Source organism: Rhinolophus sinicus, chromosome 12 (assembly GCF_057876585.1).
Source record: "Rhinolophus sinicus isolate RSI-liver-muscle chromosome 12, RSI-T2T, whole genome shotgun sequence".
NCBI lineage: Eukaryota > Metazoa > Chordata > Mammalia > Chiroptera > Rhinolophidae > Rhinolophus > Rhinolophus sinicus.
The window spans coordinates 42,745,804-42,757,694 of record NC_142512.1 but is presented as its reverse complement, the minus strand read 5'-3'; the positions used below and the strand labels follow the sequence as shown (position 1 = coordinate 42,757,694).

At 52.3% G+C, this 11,891-nt stretch overlaps 2 protein-coding genes across 2 annotated transcripts; both read left to right on the top strand.

Annotated features, from left to right (window-relative positions):
• Positions 1 to 1,155: 1,155 nt before the first annotated feature.
• LOC148756567 (lysozyme-like protein 6) lies at positions 1,156 to 4,702 on the top strand. The gene is made up of 4 exons (XM_088788998.1): positions 1,156 to 1,314; positions 2,217 to 2,375; positions 3,302 to 3,380; positions 4,539 to 4,702. Exons 1-4 carry the CDS (start codon positions 1,176 to 1,178, stop codon positions 4,606 to 4,608), a joined length of 447 nt encoding a protein of 148 aa, XP_088645124.1. The 5' UTR covers positions 1,156 to 1,175; the 3' UTR covers positions 4,609 to 4,702.
• Positions 4,703 to 6,874: 2,172 nt separating this feature from the next.
• On the top strand, positions 6,875 to 11,652 carry LOC148756566 (leucine-rich repeat-containing protein 37B-like). The gene is made up of 2 exons (XM_088801846.1): positions 6,875 to 7,261; positions 9,525 to 11,652. Exons 1-2 carry the CDS (start codon positions 6,875 to 6,877, stop codon positions 11,187 to 11,189), a joined length of 2,052 nt encoding a protein of 683 aa, XP_088657972.1. The 3' UTR covers positions 11,190 to 11,652.
• The last annotated feature ends 239 nt before the right edge of the window (positions 11,653 to 11,891 follow it).

Below are 11,891 nucleotides of genomic sequence, written 5' to 3'. Positions count from 1 at the left end.
CAACCAGAGCTCTCTACCCTTTCCCACCCAGTGGTCTCATCACAGTTGTCACCTATCCTTCCAGGCCCATCTGCCATTTCTGCCTGAAGCTGCATCAGGCCTCAAGACAGGGCCAATTTGCATGGTCAAGACCAGAGCATTTCCAGGAGGGTGATGACGTCACAGAACTGGGGTTCCAGAAGGCGGGGGAGTGGGGTGGCTCTGCACTCCAACCTTCTTTAGAACTTGGAGAACCGTGACCCAGGTAAGGCTGGAGCACATATAGTTCATGAGGAAAAGGAGGCTCCCACCCAAACAACTTAGTTCTACAGATTCTCACAGAAATCCCTGGGCCACTACGACCTGGGGCGGAGAGGGATAGGAGAAAGGGAAGCTTTGCAAGGGGAGGTAGCGATGGATGGTATTCCCCCAAAGGGACCCCAAAGGGCACAGCATGGGCAGAGATGGAGCTCCCTGCTTCCCAAGGCTCAGTGACACCTGTCTGAAGGAAACTACTGAGTCAGGGCAGCGTAAGGATGCATGAGACATGCTTATACTAAAAGGGGTTTGTTGTTTATCTGAAATGCTAATGTAACTGGGCATCCTATAATTTTATTTGCTGAATCTGGCTAATCTAGGGTGGGAGAGAGACACAAAAGAACGGTTATATGCTCAGGCTAGTATGGAGTGAATCTTAGGAGATGTAAGATCTCTGAGGAAACAAGGCCATCTTGTCCTAGTAGAACCTGCTTCGTGCCTGATTCATGAAGCTGGTGGATGAGAAACTGAGGCATTTGCCCCGAGGAATCATACCTCGTTTAAGGAGAAAGAAACACACACACACACACACACACACACACACACACACACACACACGGTAACAGAAATAGCCCCACTATTTGATTTCATGGCATTGACTGTTTTGAAGAATATAGGCCCATTATTTTATGGAAGTTCCTTCTGTCTGGCTTTGTCTGACGTTCCCTCAGGATTAGACACAGGTTACAAATCCCTGGCCAGAATACTACATAATAAATGAGAAGAAAGAGACTGGAAACAGCCAGGTGGGGAGCAGTGAGTGACTGACGACATTCGGCTGCTTTCTCCAGATTCCTCAGTGACTCGGAGAAGACCAGCAGGAAGTCTGTGACAACCAGAGAACCGCGGGCCCTCGGCTGCACTTTGCCCCTCCAAGGATGAGAAGGGCGCTACTCATCTCCTTGGTCGCCTGCCTCGTTACCATTCATCAGGCCAAGCTCATCAACCGCTGTGACCTGGCCAAGCTGCTGCACCAGGAGGACATGGACGGCTTTGAGGGGTACTCCCTGAGTGACTGTGAGAGCCGTTTCCTCACCACCCGCATCTCCTCCTGTCCTGGTCATGCCCTACGTGACCATCTTTCTTTCTCTCTCTGTCTCAAACAAGTTAAAAACCCAGCCCTCTCCAAGAAACCTTTCCCAGCATTCTACATTCATTTAACAGTTAATAAGTGGGCGCTTATGTACCAGGAACCGGTTCGGTGCTGGGGATATAAACAAAGCTTCTTCACTTATAGTTTCACATTCTCCAGCACAGGTAATCAACACACTCACACAAAAATACAAGAATACTTTTGTCACCTGGTGGTGATAACTGCTAAGCAGAAGAATAAAGCAGGGGGGAGTGGTAGGCGACGCTGTTCCAGAAGGGGAAGTAAGGAAGCCTCTCTGAGGAGGCGACATTGAGCGGCGCTGAATGAAGTAAAGGACCTGACCATCCAAGTGTCAAGGGGAAGAGCATTCCAGGCAGAGGAACAGCCAGTGCAAAGGCTTCGTTCTACTCCGTGGGCGGGATCTCTCCCTTTGGAGCAGGATGTGTGCACCCCTGTTTTACAGCGCTCTCTCCTTGGATCTCGCTTTGTGGGGTTTTTTAGGTCCACATCTTCATTCTTATACTATAGGCCCCTGAGCGCAGTATCTATGTTTGACCGGCTAAATATCCCTCACTGGGCTTTGCACAGTTCCTGGTATACAGTAGGTGATTATTAAGTGCCAGAAGCATGGAGGGACAGATGGACAGATGAATAGTCAGACTGATGAGCAGCTGGATGGACCGCAGGTTGGGAGAAGGAGCCAAGCAGTGTTTCTAGCCCACGAGCCCATGTAGCCCCTTAGGCCTGGTCCTTCCTTTGGATTCCTCATCTCCCTTTCTCCTCCATCTCCCTCGGCTTCTAAACACCCTCCTCTCCCCGCTCTAAGGGCTGTGCTTGGCATTTGTGGAAAGCAACTTCAACATATCGAAGGTCAATGAAAACGCAGACGGCAGCTTTGACTACGGCATATTCCAGATCAACAGCCACTACTGGTGCACCGATCACCAGAGTCACTCGGAAAACATTTGCCACCTGGAATGTCAAGGTCTGGCCAGGGCCCGGGGGTGGGGGGGGGAAAGGGTAGGTGACAGAAGAGCAGGAGCCACTCTCAGAGCCTCTCTTCCCACTCACAGCCTGGGAACGCCCCCAGGGGGATGGCTCAAGGAATCAGGGACTTACTTCACCGAGCAGAGGCTTTGCCTAGTGGCCCTAGTGCGGGTCCCGTTAGGAGGTTCTGCAGTGTCCTTGAGCAGGATACAGAACGGCTCTGCACAGACAGCAGCCGTAGAGCAGTGGCAGCAGCCAGCGATAATTGAGAGCGTATTCTATTCTAAGCAGGTTCCAGGCATAGCGCATTCATCCAACTTTCCATGGAGGAGAAACTCTTAGGATCCCCACTTTACACATGAGCAAACTGAGGCTCGTAGAACCAGTGCTGAATGCCAGACTCGTGGCCCTGGAGGCTCAGCTCTAACCACTGAGTGGTACTGTCTTTGGCTAACGGTCTGACCAGGCCCAGTGCAAACTGCCCCCTCAGAGCTCCCCATGCAGGAGGCTGCACAGGTCCCGGACTCCGCCCCTCACCCCCTCGTGCGTGCGCACTCTGGTTAATGCCCCTGGCTCTGTACCTCATTAGGCAGGACTTGCCCTCATCTCTGTGCTGCTTATTTTGCCATTTCCTTTCCCTAGAAACTCCCGAGCAGTGGGTGAAGCACCACCTAATCTGGCCAGGAACTGCGGTAGTGAACAGGACCAAAGCTCAGGCGTCTTGCCCCTCCTGCCCCCGCCCTTGGGCACCCCTGACCTCCAGCAGCCATGCAGGGGACGTCTCCACGGGCCTGTGGGCACGAGATTGCCTAATGTGGAAGTACTCAGCCCTGGGTGGCACCTGCCTGGGCAGGGCAGCCAGTGTCCCCCAGTCTTTGGGACTGTCCTCTGTGCTCTCACAGGTATTCTCTTTCTCCTTTTCAGAACTGCTGGACCCCAGTCTTCTCTCAACCATCCGCTGTGCAAAAGCAATTGTATCTGGAACTGGGGGCATGAAAAACTGGTGAGGAAGACACTGTAGGACTAAGTTAGCAGATCCCCAAGAAGGACGTGATGACAGAGAAAGGGATAGTAGGCAAGGACTAGACCCTTTCTGCAGTCTAGGAAAGTGTGGGAGACTGACAGGGCTTGGAACTGTGACTTAGAAGACCCTGGGTCGGGTTCTTTCTCTGATATTGTATTAAACAGAACTCTTTTGGTTGCACTAATAAAACAACTTGAGCAGCTGAGGGAGAGGTATTCTGAGAGGACAGCGTCTGGCTGAGCCCACAAAAGGTGCAGCTGGGCCTCAGGAAAAGAATGGAACCCAGGCGGGAACGCGACAGCAAGCTTTCCCAGGCAGAATTCACTTTCTCTTGGTGCATTTGCTTCACTAGTCCCTCTGCAGACCAGCTTTCTCTGATCCACTGTCCTCAAGACAGACTATGGCTGCCCACGTTTATGCTCTAACATCCTAAGCAACTATGGAGACTGGCTAAGCTCAGTCCAACTAAGTGCCTGGGACACAGATCTGATTGGTTCAGCTCTGACCCCCATGTCCCCACTCAGTTCTATCACCTGTAGTTATGGGAGCAGTTAAAGCAATACAATCATGGCTGCCACTGGGTTCCTCTCTCCGTAACTGGCAGCAACATTTTATATAAAAGGTGTGTTGCTCATCATCTGGGCAGACACCCCAAAGCTGTCAGCTTTCCATCAGTGGACGTTGGGATGGTTACTTAACTTTTTGAGCTTCAAAGCGGACATATAAATAATATAAACAGCTGCCTCTGCCTGAGAATGTGAGGATGGAGGAAGTTAAGTGCCTCGCATACTCTAAAAACCCCGTGCAAAAGAAAGGACATGATGACTCTTAGGGCTGGAGGGAGAGTCCATAATTGTACCTGGGAGATAGACATATATATGGTAAGTGTCAGCCCTTCAGAGGGAGATAAGGATTTGAAAATGTGGAAACACACTGAATGGGGGAAGAGGGCAAACCCCACAGATAAGGGAAAGTTAAAGGAAGAATCAGAGGGGCCACAGGAAGACAGACGAGAGAGCTAGGAATGAAGTGGATGCTGGGCTTGCTCTGCGTGGGAGACTCACTAAGAGCTGGGTCCCGTGTGTGCAAAAGCAGCTACTGAGTGGGAAGCAAGAACCAGTCTTTTTTCTCCCACAGGGTAGCATGGAAGATGCACTGTTCAGGCCGGCCACTGTCCTACTGGATGACAGGATGTCACCTGGGATGAGGCAGGGTGCAGGCCTGCTGTGAGGCATTTCAAAACTCCTCTTCTCCTTTGGAATTCTTTGTTTCCTTTTCTTCTTGCCTCCACTTTGTGTTAATTTCTTCCCTTCCCATTGACAAATAAAACTGACCAGAGCCTCAGGAATTAATGGTTTTCTGGGGATTCCTCCTTGTTCCCATCCAGGTCCAGGCTCCTGGTTCCTGACTGTCATTTGCAAACCAAGAGGACCACAATGAAGATAATTCTATATTTTGGAATTATTAAAACATTCCTTGTGCAAAGAATGTGCTAATTTATTCATTATTAATTCCACATGTACCAGGGGTGCCAAAAACATGTATACATGTGACTTGCATTCATCTTTGGTTATCGGTATATATTGAGCATTCCAGTTTTAATATACTTTTTTCCTTTCTTAAATGTGTATGCATTTTTTGGCACCCTCTGTATGTGAGCACCTAATACAGTAGGAGTGTGCTGGGTACTAGAAGAAGGAAGAGAAGACATAACTGTTATTCTTGAGGTGTTCCTAATCTAGGTGGAGAAGCAAAGACATACATGAATAATGGACACAGTCAATGAACAGATACATCCAATGGATAGAGTGGATAATAACATCTGTAATTGTTGGTTAGAAACAGGATCAGGATCTGACTAGTTCCACCAAAGCCAACTATTTTGGAAGTAAAAGAAAACGCTCAGAAGTCGGTAATGGGTGGGGCTAAGGATGGGGAAATGGTGCTAGGTGCCAGTGATTTGGGGGGTGCTTTGGGAGAAAGGGCTAGAATCTAGGTGATAAAAAGACTTCTCTGGGTACGATCTGACTTGCCTGCAAGGTGCTGACGTGGAGAAGAACCTGCTTAAGGACAATGCAGAGGCAGAGAAGGGGCCATTGGACGAGTGTCCTGCACACAGCCACCATCAGCTGTGTCTGACTGAACTGGGGTGTTGTCTTAGCCCACTCGTGTCCCTACTTCTGAGCTTTCAGTTCTTCAGCTATAAAATGAGAGACTCGACTATTCGTGATGCCCAGACTTCTGAATTTCATAGACCAGTGAAATGTGGGCGGCAAAATGAAGACGGTGATAAGATTTCCAACTTTTTATTTTAAAGTCCAAGTAAGAATATTAATCAAAATATAACTGTGACCTTAAGTGTGATTATACTACAGCAATTGAAAACTATTATGCCTTTCAATTGGGGTGTTTTACCCAGCGCTCAGCATCTCATATATATCTTGTATGAAATATTTTGCTGAAATATTTTGTGCCAGACAATAAATAAGGACTGAAATGAAATAGATTATAAAAAAGGCTGTGAAGGAAGCAAACTGGGTGCTAGTTACAAAATCTCAAGAAAATTACTTCACATGCTGGCTTGTAGATCCTAAGTGTCTTCCCCACGTGTGCACATGGGGCAGACTTCTGATAAGTGGCACTGCTGCTTTCCAGTTAATGGCTGTGATGAGGCAAGGTGGCATGGTGGGCGTTTTTCCATGCTCTCCCAAAGGGCTCTTCACTTGGTTTCAGACCCTGTTTCCCAGAATTAATTGCTCACGTCTGAAACTCCTGTTACAGAAACTGTGGAGTCATCACTGATTCAGTAGTAGCCCCATTCTAACAGAATAGTGAATTAATAATCAGACATAGATACTGAGAATTTAGAGGAAATAGAACATGTTAGAACTAACTGTAAGGTGTTTCCCTCCTACCGCCCTAACTAGCCTTGGTTTTGTAGGTCAGCTACTTTTCCAGCTACTTTTCCTGGAAGCACTATGGTGAAGGGGAGGAAGAATGCCTCTCCGATTTCAGCTTTGAGGAGGAAGAGTTCAGGTTGCCCGAAGTGGACTAAAACTTCTGAATTTCCTGGGATGCCAGGCCCTGTGGCTTCCTGGGGAAGTTCTGCACCGCCCCCCCCCCCAAACCCCCACGTCCTTGCACTGCCCCGTCCCCCACCCCTGGGCTGCTGGAGTCCATGGCCACCCAGGTGTGCAGCCTAAATCCTGCCTCCGCTGAGGGGGGAGGGGACCCCAATGGGAGGTAGTTGTCACCTTTGAAAAGGAACTCTCCGACCCTGGTGATTTTGGGAAAAGGACTCGCTCCAGTGCAGAGCCCATGACAGCCCCAGCCTAATAAAGGTGGCGACAATGAAGGGTGGGACTCCAGGTGAGGGCGGGGCGCGGGGCTGCTCAGGGCTCACAGGTCACAGGCTGTCAGAATGGTCCAGCTCCCGCTTGGAACCACACTGCCCTTGGTCGCTCGCTGCGCCCATGGACCTTCGACGTTCGCACGTCATGCCGTGGCTAAGCCTCGGCGCCCCTGCGCTCATCTTCACGTGGCAACTGCTGTGGCCGCTGGTCATGGCAGCTCAGCCTCTGGAGTTGGCCCTGGACCCTGTCCGGCTGACCTCCGATCCCCCAGCGCCAACCGAGCCCTGGTTTTTAAACTCCTCTGACCTCCCATCCACATCACCCCATGTGCTCACCACCCCTGCAGACCCGGGGAGCGTTCATTTCCTGGGTTCCTCCGCTGCAGCCCAGATGGTGGCTTCCCCTCAGGAGTTGACTGAGCCTGTGGTTCCTTTCCCGGATGCCGCTGGAAAGCTTCCCCCAGGGCCAGATCAGTTCGCTGCTGGACTTCAGGATCCCGAGGACAAGGTAACCCAGCATCACAGGCTCCCGGAGGTGGTTCCAAAGCGCAGCTGGGATCAGAATCAGGCCGTGACTCTGCCTCCTCCACTTGAGATTCAGACTGTAGGTCTAGATCAGGCTCACTACACACTTGAAATACCTGTTCCACCTCTAGGTAGTGCCAGTTCAAAGCCAGCAAAGCTTATTGTGTCACCCCCACACTGGAGCAAGATCTGGCTCAGTGCCATGCTTGCCAGAGTTGTTGTTGGAACTCCAGGCCAACCTGCAAACACGCCTCAGCTCTAGAGCAGCTGCAGGATGATTATTTAGATCCCAGTATGGGTGGCATTGATCCTGAGGAGAAGCTACCTGTGGATATCCGGGGGATGGGGCAGGGGTGGGGGTGGGGGGGGCAGATAAACCTCCTGAGCTCCCTGAGGAGGCCACAGCTCAGCCTATAGAGGCCCCTGAGGAAGGGGAACCCTCTCCAACCCCTCAGGAGGCCACAGCAAAGCCTACAGAGGAGGCTGTAGCTCAACAGTTAGTGCAGCATGAGGGAAATATTCCATCTCCAAGTCAGAATGAAGCTCAGCTGTCATATTGGAGTCTGGTGGTTACCGTAACTCCAGAAATCACTAATGAGGTTGACATTTCTCCAACCCAGCAGGAGGCCTTGGCTCAGCCCTCAGAGCGCCCTGAGGAGATTGAAGCGTCCCCACTCCAGACGGAGGACGTGGCTCAGCCCTCAGAGCCCCCTGAGGAGATTAAAGCTTACCCACTCCAGACGGAGGACGTGGTTCAGCCCTCAGAGCCCCCTGAGGAGATTAAAGCTTCTCCACTCCTGATGGAGGACGTGGCTCAGCCCTCAGAGCTCCCTGAGGAGATTAAAGCTTCCCCACTCCAGATGGAGGACGTGGCTCAGCCCTCAGAGCCCCCTGAGAAGATTGAAGCGTCCCCAATCCAGATGGAGGACGTGGCTCAGCCCTCAGAGCCCCCTGAGAAGATTGAAGCGTCCCCAGTCCAGACGGAAGACGTGGCTCAGCCCTCAGAGCCCCCTGAGGAGATTGAAGCGTCCCCACTCCAGACGGAGGACGTGGCTCAGCCCTCAGAGCCCCCTGAGGAGATTAAAGCTTCCCCACTCCAGATGGAGGACGTGGCTCAGCCCTCAGAGCCCCCTGAGGAGATTGAAGCGTCCCCACTCCAGACGGAGGACGTGGCTCAGCCCTCAGAGCCCCCTGAGAAGATTGAAGCGTCCCCAATCCAGATGGAGGACGTGGCTCAGCCCTCAGAGCCCCCTGAGAAGATTGAAGCGTCCCCAGTCCAGACGGAGGATGTGGCTCAGCCCTCAGAGCCCCCTGAGGAGATTGAAGCGTCCCCACTCCAGACGGAAGACATGGCTCAGCCCTCAGAGCCCCCTGAGGAGATTGAAGCGTCCCCACTCCAGACGGAGGACGTGGCTCAGCCCTCAGAGCCCCCTGAGGAGATTAAAGCTTCCCCACTCCAGATGGAGGACGTGGCTCAGCCCTCAGAGCCCCCTGAGGAGATTAAAGCTTCCCCACTCCAGATGGAGGACGTGGCTCAGCCCTCAGAGCCCCCTGAGGAGACTGAAGCGTCCCCACTCCAGACGGAGGACGTGGCTCAGCCCTCAGAGCCCCCTGAGGAGATTAAAGCTTCCCCACTCCAGATGGAGGACGTGGCTCAGCCCTCAGAGCTCCCTGAGGAGATTGAAGCGTCCCCACTCCAGACGGAGGACGTGGCTCAGCCCTCAGAGCTCCCTGAGGAGATTGAAACGTCCCCACTCCAGACGGAGGACGTGGCTCAGCCCTCAGAGCCCCCTGAGGAGATTAAAGCTTCCCCACTCCTGATGGAGGACGTGGCTCAGCCCTCAGAGCTCCCTGAGGAGATTAAAGCTTCCCCACTCCAGACGGAGGACGTGGCTCAGCCCTCAGAGCTCCCTGAGGAGATTGAAGCGTCCCCACTCCAGACGGAGGACGTGGCTCAGCCCTCAGAGCCCCCTGAGGAGATTAAAGCTTCCCCACTCCTGATGGAGGACGTGGCTCAGCCCTCAGAGCTCCCTGAGGAGATTAAAGCTTCCCCACTCCAGACGGAGGACGTGGCTCAGCCCTCAGAGCTCCCTGAGGAGATTAAAGCTTCCCCACTCCTGATGGAGGACGTGACTCAGCCCTCAGAGCTCCCTGAGGAGATTAAAGCTTCCCCACTCCAGACGGAGGACGTGGCTCAGCCCTCAGAGCTCCCTGAGGAGATTAAAGCTTCCCCACTCCTGATGGAGGACGTGGCTGAGCCCTCAGAGCTCCCTGAGGAGATTGAAGCTACCCTATTCCAGATGGAGGCCCTGGTTCAGCCCTCAGAGCCCCCTGAGGAGATTGAAGCGTCCCCACTCCAGACGGAGGACGTGGCTCAGCCCTCAGAGCCCCCTGAGGAGATTGAAGCTACCCTATTCCAGATGGAGGCCCTGGTTCAGCCCTCAGAGCCCCCTGAGGAGATTGAAGCGTCCCCACTCCAGACGGAGGACGTGGCTCAGCCCTCAGAGCCCCCTGAGGAGATTGAAGCGTCCCCACTCCAGATGGAGGACGTGGCTCAGCCCTCAGAGCCCCCTGAGGAGGTTCAACCTACTTCAATGCAGCAGGAGTCCCAAGCTCAGCCTGCACAGCCTCCAGAAGAGGTCGAAACTTCTTTTGTCCAGCAAGAGGCACCAACTCAAGCCCCCGAGTTCCCTACCATTCCAGTAAGTAATGACATTGTACCTGGACTTACAGGACTGTTTCCAGCTTATAAGACAAACTTGCCCAGTGTCACACTTAACTCTATGGGTGTGGAACTTACCATAACTCCAGAGCCTACTAAGGATGTTGACTCTTCCACAGTCCAGCAGGAGGCCCCACCTCAGCCTCCAGAGCCTTTTGGAGCTGAACCTTCTCCAACCCAGGAGGAAGCCTCAGCTCAGCCTCCAGAGCCCCCTAATGAGGCAGAGTCTTCTACAACCCAGCAGGAGACCCCAGCTCAGTTTCCAAGGAAGGCAGAAGCTTCGGCAACTCTGCAGGAAGAACCAGCTCAACCTCCAGAGCATGATGAACTGACAGTTTCAACTCCAGCTCAGCCTCCAGAATCCTCCCCGGGTGTCCTAGATCAACCTTCAGTGCATCCTGAGGTGACATTCTCCCCTCTAGGTGTGGGTGAAGCTCATCATCCAATATCGCCTACGGTCACAATGAGATCTGTGGATCTGGAGTTTTCCATAGCTCCCGAGCCCACTGAAGAGATCAAAACTCCTAGCCAGCAGGAGGCCCCTTCACAGGCCCCTGAGAAGACAAAATCATCTCCAGTCCAGCAGGGGGCCCCAGCTCTACCTCCAGAGCCCCTTAAGGAGGCAGAAGCTTCTCTGACACAACAGGGGGTCCAGGCTCAGCCTTCTGAGGCTCCACAACAGTCTCCAGAACCACCTAGGAAGGTTGTAGTACAACCTCCATTGTATCAGGAGGTGAGAGTTCCAACTCAAGGTGAGGACGAGTATCATCAGCATCCAATGTCACCCAGCGTCACAGTTCCCCCTTTGGACCTGGGCCTGATCGTAACTGCAGAACCTACCACTGAGGCTAAGTCTTCTGCAGTCCTGACCAAGACTACAGCTCCTTCTCCTAGGCGCCTGGAGGTGACACCTCCACATCCAGAGCAGGTTCAGAGCCAGCATCCAAACCCGACTGAAGTCACAGTTCAACCTGTGGACCTGGAAGTTAACGTAACTCACGAACCAGAGTCATCTGAGACACTTCCTGCAACAACTGAGCAGAGTGCTTCCAGAAGCATGGACATCTGCAAGCTGTGTACCTGCACAGATGGGACGCTGTCGTGCGCAGGTCTCAGCCCAGAGCAGCGGCTGCGCAGAGTGCCTGAGCTCAAGTCCCACAGCTACAACGGCACCTTCACCATCGTGTAAGAATTCCCTTTCCTCATTCCTTCTCTGCATCCTGCCTGACATGCAGCCTTTCCCTCAGCGTCTTCCTGGACCTGTCTCATCTCCCCACCCACGTGACTGACTCTGTTTTGACTTTAGGCTTGTCAACTATTCCTTATCTTCGTTCTCTTTCTCACTATTGTTCCACTCTTCGCAAGTGTTTCACTAGTACTTGGCTTTATTATTTTTCCTTCTCCATTTTTTAAGTGCCATAATTTCATTCCTTAAACTCTACTCTCCTGTCACTTTTGCTCCATCCTCTTTAGAAGCAACTGGGCCATCCCCGGGTCACATTGGTGGTGATACAACAAAGTGCTTAAGTGTGGAGATTCTAGAGCCAGGCTGACTGGGTTTGAACCCAAGTCAGTCATTTATATCTTTGTGACTCAGCTTCCTCATTTGTAAAATAGGGGTTATGATAGTTACCATGGCATAGGATTGTTGTAAGGTTTTCCTGAGTGCATACCTGTAAAGCACTTATATCAGTGCCTACTGTGTGTGTGTGTGTGTGTGTGTGTGTGTGAGTGAGTGTGTGTGTGTGTGAGCTGTTATTATGATTTCATCCCTCAGTTATGCCCAGAACTCATGTTTTATGGATAGCCCCCATTTTGTGCCCATGTCAGGTTAAGGACTGTGGCAGCCTCAGACTTATGACATTTTCTCTAGAACTTGACAATGATAGGG